At 38.6% G+C, this 20,535-nt stretch overlaps 1 protein-coding gene across 3 annotated transcripts in view; it reads right to left on the bottom strand.

The window, feature by feature from the left end:
• Nucleotides 1–20,535, bottom strand: part of LOC112056438 (microtubule-associated serine/threonine-protein kinase 3) — a 79,740-nt gene that overhangs the window by 25,365 nt on the left and 33,840 nt on the right. For 2 of the 3 annotated variants that reach the window (XM_052889286.1, XM_052889285.1), the window contains exons 5-17: nt 18,782–18,857; nt 9,540–9,637; nt 8,098–8,217; nt 6,982–7,110; nt 6,057–6,138; nt 5,677–5,781; nt 4,861–5,025; nt 3,945–4,072; nt 2,889–3,035; nt 2,455–2,560; nt 1,733–1,932; nt 811–881; nt 73–182 (exon numbers count right to left, since the gene is read on the bottom strand). In XM_052889286.1, the coding sequence (XP_052745246.1) occupies nt 73–182; nt 811–881; nt 1,733–1,932; nt 2,455–2,560; nt 2,889–3,035; nt 3,945–4,072; nt 4,861–5,025; nt 5,677–5,781; nt 6,057–6,138; nt 6,982–7,110; nt 8,098–8,217; nt 9,540–9,637; nt 18,782–18,857 (1,537 nt within the window). The remainder of the gene's footprint in view (nt 1–72; nt 183–810; nt 882–1,732; nt 1,933–2,454; nt 2,561–2,888; nt 3,036–3,944; nt 4,073–4,860; nt 5,026–5,676; nt 5,782–6,056; nt 6,139–6,981; nt 7,111–8,097; nt 8,218–9,539; nt 9,638–18,781; nt 18,858–20,535) is intronic. The other variant, XM_052889287.1, reaches the window with a different exon arrangement.

Genomic DNA, 20,535 nt, shown 5'->3' on the forward strand with positions numbered 1-20,535 from the left:
TGGTGATGACGTCAGTACCTGTCGATTGAGTTCTGATGGTCATGACGATGATGATGATGATGACGTCATTACCTGTCGCAGGATGACCTCGGGCGCGATGTACTCGGGCGTGCCGCACACCTGCTTATCAGAGAACTGCCGCGCCTCGCGGTCCGCGTACTCCTCGTAGAGGTTCGTTGCCACTTTAAATTTAAAAAAAAACAAAGGAATATTAAATTTTAGATGCATTTTTTTTTTTTGAATCGTCTGATATTTCATTAATAGCCCAGTTCACAAAACGCACTTCAAATAAGACATGTATACAAGTTTCATTGCCAGCTAGAAAAATATTGTTCTTTTTTCTAAAATCTAATAATGCAGCTAGATTTAATCAGCGGTATTAATACTGTATTGCACAATTTATTAATATTTTATAGACCTACACTAGGCCATGGGATGAGTGATGATAGACAAATATGCAACATATGTACAGAAGATTCACTCCTAAAAGTAATTTAAATAAATAGCGACTCTAACAACGACGCAACAAAGTGCAAATCAGTTCGAATAGGGCTAAATGCCTACTCTATATTCACCTACAGCTTGCCTCTTTCTATCGCTTATGCTTATCTTTTCTTAATGTTAGGTTTGTATTCTTTAAAAAAAATTAACACTAGCTACTGCCCGCGACTTCGCTGGCGTAGTGAAAAGAAACGTTCTTGCTTAAAAGAGGCCTATTTACTTTTTACTTGAAAATATGCTGGAGATGTTGTCGAAAAGCTGCTTATGGCTAGTTTATACTGACTTTAGAATAACAAAGTAAATACTTACATGACATGAGACCCATTTTGCTGAGTCCAAAGTCAGTGAGCTTTATATGGCCCGTTGCGGTGATGAGCAGGCTGAAAGGATACAACCGAAAATATTTTAATAATAACAATAATAATAATGATTTTTATTAAAGGTAAAAGCACCCAGTATACAATATTATTACATAGTGATATAAAATTATAATAATTAATAATACAAATAGGTATAAAACTTAAATACTAACTGGGAAGGTTAAAAGACTCTTCCCAGGCGTCATTTTAGTTCGTAGTATAAACTATTTCTTATTACTGTCTTGATGACTCGCTGTCACTCGCAGTTACGTTCTTGCTAAAGTAATATTTGACTACTTTCCAAAAAGGATAAGATTCTATGTTCTGTATGTTTACTGTTTTTATCAATCATGTCAAATAGACGATTTATTAATTTTCAAATTTTTTTTTAAATATTTTTTTCACTACTCTTGCTCTTGCGAAAAATTTAATAAGCGGAGAAAACAACAACGAATGGATTCACTTACGAAAGGAGTTTTTTAAACTATTATCTCCCACATTTACCTCACATACTCATTATTCATCTTCACAGTAGTCGGAAATTATGTTACCGGGTAAAAGCATCTCCCTTAATATCCAAAATTGTAGACTTTGTACATTTAATTTTCAATTAAAATAAATCATTGAATATTGTACTAAACTATTTTATTTTCTCGCAATCGTAGTGAAAAGCAGAGTGTAACACGAGGGGCTAAACCCATTATAAAATCGGATTCTATTTAGGCCTAAAAATAATGGGTCTCGTATATAATGGGTCTTTTTAGCCCCTTGTATAACAATCTACTATTTTTCATCGCGCAGCAACGTCGCGCTGTCCCCGCCCTCCACGAACTGCAGCACGAGGCACAGGTCAGGCCTCGTCTCACACTCACTTGTCCGGCTTGAGGTCCCTGTGCACTATCCCGTACGAGTGCAGGTACTCGACGGCGAGCACCGCCTCGGCGAAGTAGTGGCGCGCCATGTCCGGCGGCAGCGGGCCCGCGCGCAGCAACGTGGCGCAGTCGCCGCCCTCCACGAACTCGAGGATGAGGCACAGGTGGCGTTTCGTCTCGAACGAGCAGTACATCGTCACCTAAACACGAGATAAGGATTAACAATACTTCGGCTATACTAATAAACATGGATTAAGAGTTTAACTTCAATTTACTTCGAAGTAAAGTGAACAATGAACAGTAATGATTAGGTTTACTTTGCTTTGAAATAAAATGAGTTTTAAATCTTAATCCATGATTATGAATTTGGCCAATATTTAGACTATAGGATTATCATCATTATCAGCCGATACACCGCCAGTGTTGGATATGAGCTTATGAAGATTTCCAAAAGTATGTTCTATATGTCCATGTACGTGCGTATTTGCATAATTATGGCCGTGTGTGTGCGTGCGTACGAATGCGTGCATACGTGTGCGTGCGAACGTATGGCCAACCGTCCGTTTGCATATGCATTTAAATTAGGAAAAATATACAAATTGAGCTTTTCATAAATGTAAACAAAACTTTAATAATGAAGAAATGCTAAAAGTGATATTTATTTTTGATGTAAATTCTTTATCATTCAATACGCACTTACTTATTATGTATTCAATACTTACCACAAAAGGGTTGTCCGCGAAACTCAAAATATCTCTCTCTGCGAACGCCTGCTCGACTTGGTTTCTTAATATCAAATTGTTCTTGCTTATTTTCTTCATTGCGTACCTGAAATAAATTTAAAACAAATTTTGTAGAGAATATTTATTACTTGAATAAATTAATGTCATAGATCCACAATATAATAGCTGATAGTTCTTGGGCCCAAACTCAAAATAAAACTATCTGTATAACTATTCATGGAGTAGTCAAATAACACTATAATATACAGATGCTCCTGAGTATTGGAAAATAAGTCGTCCTTAACCCTACACAACCGGTCACAAGTCCGGGAATCTGCTCGAGATTTTCTCTCTGCCACACGATGGACCCGGCGCGACACCCATGGTGACACCATGGAATGATACTTCGGCTCCTACAATCATCAGTTTGTCACCTTTGCCTGGTCTGCTTGTGTTTGACAAGGTAGACAGCTCCGTAGGCGCCGTTGGAGATCAGCTTGATGACCTGGTAGTCGCTCTCGCTGGGCGGCGCGCCCGTGCCGGAGCCCGGGCCTCCGGGCGGGGACTGTCTACCGCGGATCCTACAGCCAACAAAAACAATGTCATTAAAGTCATAGTTAAATTACGTTTTTTTGGAAAGAACAATGTGTTTGCGGTCTATCTATCTGTCTAGACCCAAAGGCATGCCCAAGAGTTGAAGGTATCGAGATAAAATTAACACAAAGTAAACATGTAGTCAGGTAATTATGATTTTATAGATCAAAAAGAAATGCTTTCCCTAGCCCAGGCCTACCCCAACCCGGCAATTATTTTATACCTATCTAAAAACACCTTTACAAGGATTTATTGCCAGCGAACAATAATTATTGACACCACGAAATTATTGATATCACCTATAACAATAAATAAGATACCCTACAAGCTTTTGTAAATAACCGTATAGGTTATTGCCGAGCGATTGTGGACCTTAACACACTAATAATAAGGTCCTTCGTAACAGTATATACTTACTTACTAACAAACCCAATCAAGCTTCACTTTAACAATTATGCACGCGACCAATCGCAAGAAAGTTGTAGGCGACAAACACAGTTTTTAGTCGCTTTGTATGTTTTCATACAAAATAATTCAAATAATTCCGACTATCCCATGGAACACACGCCTTTTATTTATCTATCCTTGAATTTTAAAAAACTTAATCATAGTGGTAAGACTATCGATATCGACGAGATATTGCAACTGGCACTCCTTCACTAGTAAGCTACTTCATGATATTTATCAATAAATACGTTTGGCTAGGTCATAATATAAGGATACGATATAAGAGACACAATTTAAGATCTATTTACAAATGAAATATTATTTACTCTGAAAATATTAATTTTAGAACACATTTTCCTAGCAAATTTTTAATTAATTTTCAAGCACCCTGTATATAAGAAAATATACACACTGTTGTTTAATACGAATATTTAAAAAAATGTAAATACTTGGAGGGCGAGGCGGTGAGGGGCGCGGGTGGTGGCGGCGGGGGCGGCGGCACGTGCAGCTCGGCCAGCGGGTCCTTGGACAGGCCCAGCTTGTGGATGATGTACTGCGGTATGTCTGTCGATATGCCCTGCAATATATATGAAATAATTAAAATTTTAAAATCAACCTTTTATATATTACTAGCACACGCCGCGCGGTTTCACCCGCATGGTTCCTGTTTTTGTAGGAATACGTGGATAAAATATAACACTAAGGGATAATGTAGCTTCGCAACAGTGAGATTGTAAGGTCTCTTCAACCTCTTAGGACTATATCAATGGGCCAATATGTACCATTTTGTTGCATTGTCACTGAAGATTTAAGTAAGATAAATGGAATGTGAATAAGTGATTCCAGTTAAGCTATTAAGGTTTGACCTAATTTTTTACATTTATACACCTGCTATATGTAAGAAAATATGGTGTATATGTGGGTACCCTTATGGTATGATAACCTTTACATGGTATCGTTCTCGAATATAAAATAGAATCTTATTAAGACCCTTTGAAGAAAAAGAAGAGTCTTTGTAGACTCTTCTGTCCTGTCACCAAGCGGAAGAATTTAAGATACTTAAAACCGTGAGAGTTAGAAAGTTGACATTTTCACAGATGATGTACGTGTATTTCTGCTAAAGGTATAACAACACAAACTAAAACACAGAATAAAACATCAAAGAAACTCACATACAACAAACATGATTTATTGCCTCTGCAAAGATAATATCTTTTTTTTTTCTTTTTGCGTGAGTCCGAGTCACACTTAGTTTATGATTAAGCCAGACGATTTTTGGGTGGAATGGTCCCTTATTAGGACTGATCACCCGTCTGGCCTCGTCAGACGTCCTCTCTATAAATATATAAGCCAGACGATGTATACCTGCAGGTGCCTCGCATGTCCCTCAGCGGCCTCCAGCAGGCGGTAGAACCTCTCTGGGTCGAACTCGAGGCACTCCAGCAGGCGCGCCGGCCGCGCCATCGCCAGCGTCAGCCGCGTCACCAGCGGCGCCACCTTGCCACCAGCCTCCGCTGACTTTTCACGAGTCTACAAAAACTTATTCATCGTAAGACTGGACTCAAATACTCGAGACTGGACTCTATCGTTATCAACCCATATTCGCCTCACTGCTTAGCTCAAGTCTCCTCTCAGAATAAGAGGGGTTAGGCCAATAGTCCACCACGCTGGCCCAATGCGGATTGGCAGACTTCACACACGCAGAGAATTAAGATAATTCTCTGGTATGCAGGTTTCCTCACGATGTTTTTTTTCACCGATTGAGACACGTGATATTTAATTTCTTAAAATGTACACAACTGAAAAGTTGTAGGTGCCCCCCGGACCGGATTCGAACCCACACATTTCGGAATCGGAGGCAGAGGTCATATCCACTGGGCTATTACGGCTCTTATATATATATACTGAATACAAAATCTGTATAAGTATAAGAAAAAAAGTTGACTAATAGTCTTATTCACATGTGCCATTTAGGTCAAAAAAAAATTTCCGTCTCATATAAAAATGGTTGAGGTGTCATTCGATTCGGAATTCAATGTAGATAGTTTTTGAAAAAATTGGAGGTCCGCTCGCAAAAATTACAAAAGTTATAAACAATTAACTAAAAATAAAAAAAGAGTTTTTCCGAAGGGATTAAAGGGTCAGTGACATAAATAACTATTTCGTTTCATAACAACTTACCTCAGCCAACAATCTATCCAAACTGTCAGCCATGTCGTAGAAGTATGTGCTGGTGACTTGCTTTGACTCAGATTTGTGCAGACAGTCTCGTGCCATCTCCAAAACCTGCGGGGACACAGACATTATTGTGAGACCTCACAGTGTGTGCTTATTAACTTCTCTTCTTAAGTTGCATAGCTTTTACAGACAGACATTAGTGTAAGACAGTGTGGGATTATTAACTTGTTTTAATTTGTATAGTGAAAATCTTGCAACTTTATTTTTTCATTGAATCACATCTGTTTTCGTACCCACTCTTAAGACAATTCTCGACTGATTGGAAAGGTACAGAGTAAATATATGGCCAGTATTGTAAGAACCATAAAAAAATCCAAAGTCACCTGTCTCTGTACAAATCTCTCAATGGGCGGGCGATCTTGCTTCTTATCCAACTCTGTCAGCTCCTCTATCAGTGTCTTGAGCCTGGAAATTAGTAAGCTAATGGTAGTAGACGTAGTAGAGTAGTACTAGCCTTTTGTGACATCATCAAACTAATAGACCACAAGACCTTGGAAGACCAAGAAGAAACCGGGGATTGTGGACATTGGAAAAGAACAGAACTGTAGATGGAGAGAGATGAAGACGAATATACGATGTCGAGTTAAAAAACGTCGCTACGAAATAGTGCTGCACGTTACTAAGGAATTACTAGTTAAATGGGATAAAAACGGGCATCTACAGTCATATTGAAACAGTGTTTGTTATTTTAAACTACCAATAGATGGCGTTCTTAAAGAACTTTGAAACAATCCCTTTTTGTACACTTCAATAACCTTATGCCATGCAGTTATGCCTGAGGCGCATATATGGAGCTTTGTTTTTTATTTTCGAAAATGGTTTTTCTCCAGTCATGAGGTCTAAACCACTCGTATTGACATTTACTATGAAAGTCATTTTAAAAACGTCATCATCATCGTCATATCAGCCTATAGACGTCCACTGAAGGACAAAAGCTTTTTGTAAGGACTTCCAAACATCACGATACTAAGCCGTCAACATCCAGCGAATCCCTGCGACTAGCTTGATGTCGTCAGTCCACCTGGTGGGGGGTCGACCAACACTGCGCTTTGGAACCTCAACGTCCATCGGCTCTTTGAACTATGTGCCCCACCCATTGTCACTTCAGCTTCGCAGCTCGTTGACTTGACTTTGACTTCAATTTTGAATTTGATTGACTTTGGTTCTTCTGCGGATCTCCTCATTTCTGAAACGGTTTTTCTTTACTCCTAACATTTTAAAGACGCATTCACAGCAAAAGCGACTCACTTATCGTCCATAGCCTTCTGCGCGGCGGGGAAGCGCGCGGCGAAAAGCGCAGACATTGCCGACACAGCGTCATCGCGCGCGCCGCTCTCTGAGCCGCCGCTACCGCCGCCGGGCGAACGCGACGGTGAACTGTTTAACAAAGTATGCGCTTTAAGAGTGTGCAATATGTAATTTGGTGGTTACAAATGGTTCTGGATCTCAGATTTTGGAAAAGTTAGGAGCCTGATATTTGGGTAAATGATATTTCAAAGTGTTAGCTTCGTTATGACTATACAAAATACACAATTTGTAAAACTTTTCTCGATAGTTTAATTTTTTGAAAAATACATGTTTTGCTCACATTTTGCTTTCAATCCCAGGAAAAAGCAAACTTATTTTCTTAAATTTTTGTTTTGTATAGAAAATTAGGTATATATCTTAAACATGGCCATTTTGTTTTTCGTTATGTTGTTTAATTTACTTGCAATTAGGTAGAAATGGTTTTGGCGCTCACGTCATAAAATTTGCGTCGCGCGTCAATCGCTCCGTGCTTTTCACACACGTGAAAGTCATAATTCGGCGTCTCGCTTGCGCTTCGAATTTTACCCATATCGTACCGACGTGCTGCGCGCTCTTAAACCCTTTTGGGAGTTGTAGTATATGTCAACAGCCTAGACTGTCAATAGATGAGTCTATAAATACAAGCCTCGGACAAGAGGGGGCAGTTGCACATTAGTGCTACAGCAGTACGTACCACGAGGTACTAAGTAGATACAGTGCTCATCCAACTGGATGTGATAAACCAGAGAGTGTGTACAAACACTACAGGAATTTTACCCACAGATATAAGAGGTAACTAGATTTATAAAGTGCCAATTCTTTGTATCCAAACCCAGGGGCGTAGCCTAAACGGCTGTTTAATATTTAGTGAAAAATTAAATATGACACCCTTACTTTAGAGTTGAATATTATTTATTCATTTTGTCACAGAACAAAACAAGACTGGTAGCACATGAGCGGACACGCTTGCGTTGATCCGCATACCCGGGTGTACGCGGGCCACGCCCACTTGCTACTTCTATTGCTACTGTTCTGTGATTGTGGACATGGTTAGACAGTACAGTTTTTTTTTTCTACCTGAGGCTGCGACTGCGCACGCGGCGCGGCACGGCGCGCGGGGAGGGCGCGCGGGCGGCGTGACCGCTGCCGCCGCTGTCGGACAGCGAAGCCCAGTTCATGCCGCTGCCCTGCGAGCTGCTGCAAATACAAAACACAAAATACATTAACATTTCATTACATTAATTTTCTCTCTCATTTATTTACTTACCTTTTTTTTATTTGTTATAATGTTAATATAAAAATATAGTACAAAACACTATTAAAAATTTATAATAAAATAAATCCTCCCAGTGCGGGACATTTTTTTTTTGCAATTGCACGTTGTAGAGTCAACATCTCCTGAGGATGCTCCGGTTTCGGGGTGAAACGTACGTAGAGAGTATTTTGTCGGACTGGGTGACGTCGCATGGGTTCGTCGACTTTGCGCGGATGATAGCAAAATAAATAAATCATTATATAAACATTTTTGTTTGAATCTTTTCGCTATAAGACCATTGACTGAAACAACCTTCGGAACAATAATAGTTGACTCAACATTCCCCATGGCATTCAAACATGTCAATTCTTAATGTTTGTGGCAGAAAAGAAAATTCTCAGTCATTGTTAATTCTTTCTTCAATTTTAAGTTTTTATTTATAATGTCATATTTATTCTTGGAACACCCATTTTTGGCATAGGCGTCCTCCATTTTTTTCCATATGTCCCTGTCTCTCGCCAACCTTGTCCAGGTGGTCCAGGCTGTGTCGGCGTTGTCGTCGCGCCTAATTATAAGCCTAATTAATTTTAATTACGCTTTTTACTTCTAGAGACGAATATCTTAGCAATCCATGAATTCGCCGTGCGGATGCCGGGTTCATCGCGTAGCATAGAGAAAAACTCCACGCAGAGTCCTGGACTTCTGACCAATGGGCGTAGGGTTAAGGAATTCCTAAACCTGTTCTCCCTGCCTCAGACTAAGATGCTCATCTATGAGAAAATTGAAGCCGGTCATTGGTAAATTTATCTTTAAACTTAATAAATGTATTTTAATTAATTTTTTAGCTTTCAGATTTGTAGGTCCATAACTTATGAACCAAACACTCTCTGATGTGATGAAAATACAATAAAAATCACGTTACCTACCTGTACTACAGAATACTTAATTGAACAAGTATAGAAGGTTCACTCCAAAAAGTCGTTTAAATAAATAGCGACCCTTGCCACAACACAATAAGGTGCAATTCAGTTCGCACAGCGTTTATTGCCTACCATTATATGCTTACGCCGCAGGCTGAATCTAGTCATCATCATCATCATGATGATGATGACTAGATTCAGCCCGCGGCGTCGCTCGTGTGGTGAGTTAATACAAAGTAGTAAGTGTGCGTCATTGTCTGTGCGTACTTGTGGCGTATCTGCGGAGTGTGCCAGACCTGCCCGTACTTTGCGTCTTTTAGTGTTGCCAGTCGTAGTCGACTTACTTGAGGGAGTTCTGGTGATGACAGTGCGGACAAGGCGCGCGCGGTGGTTCGCACGCCGCCTGCGCCGCTAGCAACCTCTCCTGCGACGAGCATTGCGACTGCAACAGACAAGACAGACAGATAATATACACTTGAATCTATACTAATATTATAAAGCTGAAGAGTTTGTTTGTTTGAACGCGCTAATCTCAGGAACTACTAGTCCGATTTGAAAAATTCTTTTAGTGTTAGATAGCACATTTATCGAGGAAGCCTATAAGCTATGTATTATCCCGTACTCCTATGGGAACGGAAAACACGCGGGTGAAACCGCGCGACGTCAGCTAGTACAATATATCAATAAACTATTTTAATCATCCATTATCAACCCATATTTAAGCTCCCGTATCCTCTTGACTCACTGCTGAACTAGAGTCTCCTCTCAGAATGAGAGGTGAATAATCCATCCACCATGCTGGCCCAATGCGGATTGGCAGTCTTCACACACGATTTTTCCTTCACCGTTTGAGACATGTGATATTTAATTTCTTAAAATGCACACACAACTGAAAAGTTGGAGGTGCATGCCCCGGACCGGATTCGAAGCCACACCCTCCGGAATCGGAGGCAGAGGTCATATTCACTAGGCTATCACGCTGATATATCTATAAACTATGTATAATACAAATAAAATCTAAATCTCTACTTTGTCCTTTGGCAGTACTATCGAGAACATCAAAACACGATATCCCAAAGTACACAAATAGGGTACAGTCGCCATCAAAAACCCATTGAGATGCCATTAGAGCCATTCGCGTAACTATTACTAATGCGTGCGTACTATATGTGCTCGTATATAATGTATACCTAATACTCTTGAAAGAGCGATAAAGAAAACCTATAAGAAACTGCCTCGTGGTATAGTTAAATTGTTTATTTACGGGTAGTAAGTACATTAAAAAAACACAGACAGTAAATAACTACCTAACCTACAGCAACCCTACTCCTACCCTACCCTTCCCCTACACGTACCCTACCCCTACCCTACCCTACCCCTACTCTTACGTCAATCAATTATTTTGCTTTCCAGGAACTTTTCCACTAACACTTAAACTTTATGGTATAATATTAAAGTTCAAATTGCCTTTTAAGTATTAAGTCTAACACCTCTCATTCTGAGAGGAGACTCGCACTCAACAGTGAGCCGAATATACATTGTTAATGATGATGATGATGAAATTTCTAAAATTATTCCAAAGGGAATGCCCATCCCCGACAATTTACTTATATCCAAAATATCATGATAATTCTACTTTAATAATGAAATCATTACATTATCAAAAAAGGTTCCCTTTTAGTATACAAACCCTAGCTGGTTTTTCTTTCCGATTTAGCACTAAGGGGCAATGAAAAGGGGCCCCTAGTTCCTCCCCCACTGTGATGTCTAACTTAGCCCCTAAGGTGATGCTGCTACTGTCCCATAAATTATATATATCAATAGTAATATTATAAATGCAAGTGGAAGGTCATAAGAGGAGAGGAAGGCCAAAGAAGAGATGGTTGGATTGTGTGAAAGAGGACATGTGTGTAAAAGGAGTGGATGATGAGTTGACGAGTAATAGAAACGAATGGAAAAGATTGACATATTTTTCCGACCCCACTTAAGTGGGATAAGGGTAAGGAGATGATGATGAGTAATATTATAAATGCGAAAGTAACTCTGTCTGTCTGTCTGTTCACGGATAAACGGCTGAACCGATCAAGATGAATTTTGGTATAATCGTAAATGGAAGCTTGGAGCAAAATATAGGATACTTTTTGACACTAAAATAAAAATAGGGTTGAAATAGGGATTGAAAGTTTGTATGGAAAATCCTTCATTTTTAGAGTTACTCTTTTAATTGTTCATCCTACTAATATTATAAACGCGAAAGTTTGTATGGACGTTTGTTACTCTTAAACCGAAATTACTAAACCGATTTCGTTGAAATTTGGAATGGAAATAGATATTACTCTGGTTTGACACTAAGTTACTTTTTATCTCGAAAAAGTCCATGGCTCCCGAGGGATTTGTGAAAAACTAAATTTCACGCGGACGAAGGCGCGGGCGTCTGCTAGTTGTCCTATATATGACAGTAGGCTTTTCTAATTGATAGGGTTAGGGTTAGTCTAGGCAGTATGGTTAAGTCTAAAGCAATTATATATATAGGTGAACGATCACGAAAAAAAATTGCTGGAAATTCAATAACTAGCAAGGTCAACAAAGACATTGAATTCAATTTTACTAGTATACGCTAGGAATAACAAAACGTAATACATATTTCACAAAGAAACATGCCGAGCTTTTTCATTACCAAGTAATAATGTTGCCGTGTAGGAAAACTTGGACGACATTCAAGGAATATTTTAAGGGTGCCCAACGTATTTTGATCTCTAAAACTTTAGCCACAAGATTGATATTAGAAATCCGTCTGTTTGGAGTAAGTGCAGAAAGATTGAAAGTACAATTTACAAGTCCACCAGATTCTTGGGTCTATTTAATTAGAATGGGGGGATTAAATGATGATTTGTTGAGGTCGTATTTTTTGAGGTCGTCTGTACGCTATATTTGTCTAAATTAAAATTAGATATTTTCAACGAAAACGATTTTTTTTTTATTCTTTACACATTAGCCCTTGACTATAATCTGGTATGATGGTAAGTGATGATGTAATCTAAGATGGTAGCGGGCTAAATTGTTAGGAGTAGGAAGACAATCCACACCCCTTTCGACTTCTACACGACATCGTACCAGAACACTAAATCGCTTGGCGGTACGTCTTTGCCGGTAGGGTGGTAACTAGCCACGGCCGAAGCCTCCCGCCAACCAGACCTGGACCAATTGTGAAAATCTCAAACGGCCCAGCCGGGGACCGAACCCAGGACCTCCGTCTCGTAAATCCACCGCGCATACCACTGCGCCACGGAGGTCGTCGAAAAAAAAAGGGGGGATGATTTGTTGTGGTCGTATTTTTTTGAGGTCGATTGTTCAACGAAAACGAATAGAAAGAATAAAAGAAAAATGCGTTAATTTCGAAATTATGCCACAAATGACAATATCTCCAGTACACCAGGTCACACAGGACAATACCCTGCGATGTGTGGCATCACCCAGAAAATGGGTGTGGCAACACCCCAGCTCAGCATAATGGTACACCATTAAAAAATAATATGAATTAGCGCTGATTTTCAGCTGGAACCACAGATCGGGTACCCTCTCTCTACCCCACACCTACCCTACCGCGAATTTGACAAGGAATCTTTCTGAGGGGATAAACAGCCGCAGAAAAAAGTCCGATAAAATAGGAAAACGCCCAAAATCGATTTCAATATGAACAATTGAATTTCTAGGTAAATGAGTCACCGCGTAGTAATGTACACATTTCTGGCAATAATAGTCAGGGTTTATGAAACTACCGTTTTATATGTGAGGGAAATGAAATGTATATTTCTTTATCCGTAGTCAACAAGGAACCCTAGTCTTCATTCGCACGAGAGCTTTTTTAACAGACGTTAAAAAAGCGTTGAAATACAACAAATCTCAGTATTATGTTCACACGACAGCGTTTTTAAAACACGATGCTTTTTATCGAACAGTGTTGCATTTTCAATTTTGGTCGTTGGAAATATACCTTCATTTAACTTCATAGTATATTTGAACGCTTTTTTAACGTCCGTTAAAAAAAACTCTCGTGCGAATCAGATCTTATAGTTTCGCCATATCTGTCTGTCATTTCGTCTTTGCGCTCGTCCGTCCTTTTTAATATGGTAGCGGTAGTTAGCGAAATAGCGGTACGTCTTTGCCGGTAAGGTGTTATTTAGCCACAGCCGAAGCCTCCCACCAGCCAGACCTGGACCAATTAAGAAAATCTCAATAGGCCCAGCCGGGGATTGAATCCATGACCTCCGTCTTGTAAATCCACCGCGCATACTACGCCACGGAGGAATTTGGTTTAGAAACTTTAGAAATAAGATAAAGATAAGATAAATATACTTTATTTCCACACCACAAAGACAAAAACAAGTGAAATAAAAAACAAATTAGGAAGAGATCAGCATACAAAAGGCGGCCTTATCGCTAAGTAGCGATTTCTTCCAGGCAACCTTCGGTTTAGGAAAACTTAAGGACATCAGCAGGTGGCGTAAAACAAAAATAACCATAGTATTAGTAATACACATACATACAAATAATTTACATCCTAATACATAAACAATATTACACAAATACCTACAATAATGAATAAAATACATATCAAAATATACTATAGTATGCGCGTTATCATCTGAGTCGTCCGGTCATAAAAGTCAAAAAAGATAGGAATGTGCAGCGCGCCTACCTGCGCACGTGCTAATGATGAGTCAATAATGATTTGGACGATTCTGATTGGTCGGTTTCTAATGTAATTGCATTGCGTATTTTTTTTGCTATAAATGTGTTTACTGCAATTAAATAAATACATTCATGTGTTACTCGTTGCGCACTATGGATACTTTATTTTCTAACGTTGATCTGAAGAAATTACATGGCGATATTAGCCCTCAAGCTCGAACACTGATTCACAACGTATTCCTGTTTCTCAATGAATTGAAAAGTGATCCGAATAAAGTGGCTAAAATTTTAGAAAAATTCCGTGAACAATTACCCGATTTTAAATGCGGCAACACTTCAATGAGAATACTACTGAAGGAGGTTGGGTTCCAGTATAAGAAAAATAGCGAAGGACGTAAATATTTAATGGAAAGAACTGATATTGTTTGTGCTAGAATGGACTTTTTAAGGAAATTGGATTTACTTAGAAGAACTAACGATCAGCGACCACGTTTCTATCTAGACGAAACATGGATTAATCAAAACCATGCAAGAAAGAGGATGTGGCTTGGAAGCAACGATGAAGGAGGTTTCAAGAATCAGCCTGTGGGAAAAGGCCAAAGATTAATAGTTTGCCATGCGGGTTCTGCAAGGACTGGCTTCGTTCCAGATGCGAAGCTAATATTTAAAGCGGTGAAATCAAAGGATGCTGATTACCACACAGAAATGGATGGCGAAACATATATGGCATGGTTTTCCGAATTCCTGAATCTACTTGAAGAGCCCTCAGTTATAATTGTCGATAACGCAAGCTATCATTCGATACAGTTGGAAAAGATACCCACAAGAAACACGAGGAAAGCTGAAATTCAAGAATGGTTGACAAAGAAAAAGATTCCATATTCCAGCAACGAAATTATTGAAGAATTAATAAGAAAAGTAAAAGCCAGTAACCCGCAGAAGGTCTACGCTTTAGACCATCTGGCAAATGAACGAGGTCATGAAGTAATAAGGCTCCCTCCATATCACTGTCAATATAACCCAATAGAATTAATTTGGGCACAAGTAAAGGGAGAAGTTGCGAAGAATAATAATACCTTCAAGATAGCAGATGTCGAAAATCACCTCCACCGAGCCATAGAAAATGTCACACGAGAAGACTGGGCCAAATGTGTTAGGCATGCCGAAGAACTTCAAAACAAAGATTTACAAAAAGCTCTAATTAGAGATCACGCGCCGCTTATAATAAATTTGGCAGAAGACGAAGATTCTGATGATGAAGACTCAGATGAAGATTAATTTTATTTAGTTAATAATTATATAATATGAAATATGTATTATATTAAATCAAATATTGTTAATTTTTTTAATTTTGTGAACAAGATACGATAATAAACTTTACTTATCGATAATATGTCTTTCATTGTTACACCCTTCACTAGACGGCTCCATAAGACCCATAAGTGCAAGCGAGATAGATATAGAGAAATGATTTATGGCCCTAAGACTCAGTTGTTAACGCGCGTACTATAATAAATACCTTATATTGAAAATAAATAATATATGCACCAGATAATGAGTCTTTACGGCATTTTTAAAAATGTCCAGTGTCTTTGATTGCCGTATGTTTAAAGGGAGAGCATTCCATAACTTAACGGCTTGCACAACGAAAGAATGTTTATAAAATTTCGTCTTATGCACGGGTAAACATAGAGTTAGTAATCGACACTGTCTCAGTTCAGACTGCACTCCCTGAAACGTAAATTTCTCCTTCAGATGAAAGAAATGTAATGTAGCACGAATACTCGGAGCCGTGATAGCCCTGTGGATATGACCTGTGCCTTCAATTGAGGTGGGTAACTATTCAGTTGTGTGAAACGGTGTCTCAAACGGTGAAGGAAAACATCGTGAGGAAACTTGCATACCAGAGAATTTTCTCAATTCTCTGCGTGTGTGAAGTCTGCCAATCCGCATTGGGCCAGCGTGGTGGACTATTGGCCTAACCCCTCTCATTCTGAGAGGAGACTCGAGCTCAGCAGTGAGCCGAATATGGGTTGATAATGATGACGAATACTCGGACTTTTAACAAAACCAAAAGAATAGAACATTTACATAAGAAATAAAAGGCCCAAAAGTTATGAAGGTAACAGAATAAAGGTTAATATTTAATACATTGCAAAGTGTTTTACGAACACTAAACAAAACGCCAAATAAAACATTTTAATACAATCTTAACTACAAATCGCTAGTAGATTTACTACAAACGCTCATGCAAGTAATGATTTAAAAGAGCGTGTTAAGCTTACAAGTATTTTGATACAAAATTATAACTACACCAGTGTTTATTTGTCAAGTAATTTTATAAATTATGGCCATTACCCTCAGAAAAATTACCCATGGAATTGTATCACACTCAAATTCACTAACAAAATTGCCTGTCATTATTGTGGGCGACGAGGTAAACTCACACATCGAAAATATTTAACACCAATAAATATATCTTGTGTCCTTCCTACACACAACTATACATTTAAATCGTAATACACACACACGTGTAATTTAAACACGATGTAACATTGATTCTATAAACGCATTTTTACGCAAACGTTTTTATTAATACGTTAGATCGTAATCATATAATTTTGACTGAGGGGTAACGTTTAGCAAGGAAGGTCCTATGGTAAATGGTCTGAGCCATTTCCATGTCCCTCAATTAAAAGCTTTTGTTTTTATTATTATAAAATGGTAGCCCGCGACTTAGTTCGCTTTGAATTCATACATACATCCTGTAATACCATGTATTAGAGAGTTAGAGACCATGTCCTTCTACTTGCTACGAATCTTGCACATCTCCCTTGCTCTTCTTCCATTCTCATCAATTATTTCATACAAATGAAATAATAATAAAAAAATATTAGAAAAACAAAAAACCCGACTGCGCGTAATGAACTGAAAAGAGAAAAACAAGTATCACAATATCTATATAAATTTCTGAATAAATCTGGCAAAGATTGAAATGCCAATGACACCTCATATGTCAAAAACCGTCCAGTCGTTTAGGCTGTAGGGCGTGCCAAATAAATGTACATACATACGCACATGCATACACTAAAAACATCACCCTCTTTCTGACGCAGACGGGTAAATAGACAAGAATTGTTTTGTCTTAATGTAGGATATCTTCATTAACATCCATCCATCGAAAACTATAAAATCATACAATTAATTTCAATCGCACGCCCATTTAATCGTTATTTAATAGTAAACTTTCACAAAAGGAAGCTAGAGGCAGTGATGCTGCAATCGACACCGAGCGTCGAACGCCGGTTATCGATTGCGATATTATGACCTTTGCAACTCCGTCACGGGCGAATCGCTAACACATTAGGTTAAACAAATTGACTATATAGATCAAGAGCATCCGGTAGACAGGCCTTAGTAATATTATAAAAGTCGAAATTATGTCAGATCATGCTCGCAGCACAGCTAACACTACGATGGTCAACGATGGAGGAGAGGATGAAATGAAATCAATATTAATTATATTTGTTGCGAATTTAAGTTAGGAGCCGCGATAGCTTACTGGATATGACCTCTGCCTTCGATTCGAGTTAATTTGTGGAAATTAAATATAACATGTCTTAAACGGTGAAGGAAAAACATCGTGAGGAAACCTGCATACCTAAGAATTTTCTCAATTCTCTAGGTGTGTGAAATCTGCCAATCCGCATTGGGTTTGACCGCAGCGTGGTGGACTTATTAGCTTAACACCTCCCATTCTGAGAAGGGACTCGTGCTCAACAGTCAATCCTAATGCATAAATGCCCAATCATCATTATCGTGGCAATGCTCTAGTAAAAGTTTCCCAAAAAAATACAGACAAAATAGGCTGATATTAATGATAAACATCATAATTAACAGCCTATTTAACCGACCCATCAAAGACCCTCGGTATATGCAGATTAGACCTTAGGTTCAAACGCGGATTGGCAGGCTTATGGACCGATGGCTTAAAGTCCTCTCCTAAGTCCTAGATAAGGAGACCACCTACCGTACTCACTACTTCTTTTTCTTAAAGTGCCTCTCCATTATTGAAGGTTAACGGTCAGCTTTATAAACTTCTCCTTGTCCATGGCGAGGCGGAAACTGTCTTTATGCCAGTCCACTCCCTTATATTTCATAGCCAAGATTTCATACTTTATCTTACTCCTCTTTTGCCTGCGATCTAGCCCATCATGTTGATTTTAATCAAGCGGTACCTATTGTGTCGCAAAATATGGCCTAGGTACGAGATCTACCATCTTACTTATTACTTACCTATGATAAAAGTATGAGCTAACATAATTTCAGTATTATAAAATGACGAAGATTTGACTTGCATGGGCTCGCAGAGTAATATACCTACTTGTAACTACTCGCACGTATGCATTGGTGATAACGATAGAGTCGTGACTCCTTGTTTACGACTTGCGAATTCTTCTTGTTTGCATCCGGTTGGATACTAACATGAGTTAATTAATAAAAAATGTGTATGATGTGATTTTTATACATAAAATAGAGGTCTGGTGAAATTAGACCTCCTCGGTCAACCCCAAAAAAATTGTATAGATTGTTTTGAAGTGCTCTTTTATAGCTTAATACTTCGCAGATTTTAAAGAAACATATCTTAAAATGTCCTTCCCTGTGCCCGTCATTGTTGAACGTGATCCTTGAATGCTTTACGAAGTATTGATTTGCTACAGCAGAGTAAAACAAAACAATTACACATTTTTTTGGAGTTAGCCAAGGAGGTCTAACTTCACCAGACCTTTATTTTATATATATCAATCACTTTATTTTTTAAAAAGCAAATTAATAAACGCAAATACGAGTAGCTATCGTAGTAAATAAGGCAAATAAAACAGAGAATACTTACTGAAAGGCTCGAGCTACCCGGCGTGGTGCCGTAGCCGGAAGACGGTAACGAAGCCACCGACCACCGACGACCATCTCTGCGAATAACAAGAAAGTCAAAGTGAGAGTTATTCTGACCCGTGCACAATAACGAACGGCGGAGAGAATTCAAAATGTTATGATTTCTCATCCCCTAAGTACACGGGCTATTAGTCATTGATTACGAGTAAATATAAATAATAATATGCTGGCCTATAATTTTGAGAGGAGACCCTCTAATTTTGAGAGGAGACTCCTGCTCAGTGAGCCGGTTTATAATATAAATAAATAAGTTTGCATAGTTTCGAAGTTTAGTGACAAAAAAATACTTACATGTCTTTGTTTCTAGTTTGTACAGACATACAATAAAAAAAATCATTACATTATATAAATAAAATTGAAGTGACTCTCTGTGACTTCGAAATACCCCTACAGCTGCACCCTAGCATAATAATAATAATTGTTCAATCTAGTATTGATGTCTTATGGAAGAACCAAAGTCACAGACATAGCTCAACGAGTCGCGAGACTGAAGTGGCAATGGGCAGGGCAATAGTTCGAAGAGCCGATGGACGTTGGGGTGCTGGAATGGCGACCCCGCACTAGAAAGCGCAGTGTTGGTCGACCCCCACTAGGTGGACTGAGGTCAACAAGCGAATCATAAGGATTCGCTAGATACAGGTGGCTCAGGCTCGTGATGTTTGGAAGTCCCTACAAAAGGCCTATGTCCTGCAGTGTACGTCCATCGGCTGATATGATGATGATAATCATGATGAGGTCTTCGGTGCGAGCAGTGACGTGCACTTCATAGATGCAAAATGCATTGCCTACCATAAGAACCTATTGCAATCCCTTACTGGATTAGAAATTTTCGATTTTGTACTTTTTGTACATATATATACAGGTTGCTCGGGTGTGTTTCCCATAACTCTGTGGTTATATTCTTTATCAAAAATTAATTAAAAATGCTCAAGGAACATATGTTCTAAAATTAATATTTTCGGGGTAAATATTATCTTTTGAGAATAGATCCTAAAATGTGTCCCTTATACGCATCCTTATAGTTATGACGTAGCCAAGTTTGACGTTATTTAAAATGCACGGATAGATATAGACGTGTGTTCCAAGGAAAGTCGGAATGATTTAAATTACTTTGTATGAAAACATAAATAGTTTTTATTTTTAGTTGAAAAAATATTAGTTATGCAGTTCGGCTCCTATAAGTGGATTCGTCAACACCTTGAAGTTATGGGAAATACTCCCGAGCATCCTGTATAATCCTACCCGAGTAACATAGTATACAAGCCTTGTGCACGCCACTGGGTGCGAACCAAGAGAAAATAACTTTACGCCATCGCAATGAAAAAGATAGATCTCATAGAAATTTAACGCTATAAGAGGTCAGGGCAACAGTGCGACAAATTACAACCATGACCCGTCTATTTAAAAAAAAATCTTTGACCAAAGCATTGACGATCAATAAATGGACTTTTTTCTATTCTCAAAGTTCTCAGTGAAGGAAAAAAAGCCAGAAACTCGTTCCAACAGATATTTTACAAGGAGTGGATACACTTGTAACTATGAGCATCGTGCTAGGTTCAACGCACTACGCGATCCTATAAAATGTACATAGTTTTTTGCCCATAACAAGTTTTGTATTCGTCTATGAGATCTTGTAATCTGGGACTTATATATTTTTTTATATAACGCTTAACTCTAATCCAAAAAGTTTTATTG

Source organism: Bicyclus anynana, chromosome 25, assembly GCF_947172395.1.
Source record: "Bicyclus anynana chromosome 25, ilBicAnyn1.1, whole genome shotgun sequence".
Lineage (NCBI taxonomy): Eukaryota > Metazoa > Arthropoda > Insecta > Lepidoptera > Nymphalidae > Bicyclus > Bicyclus anynana.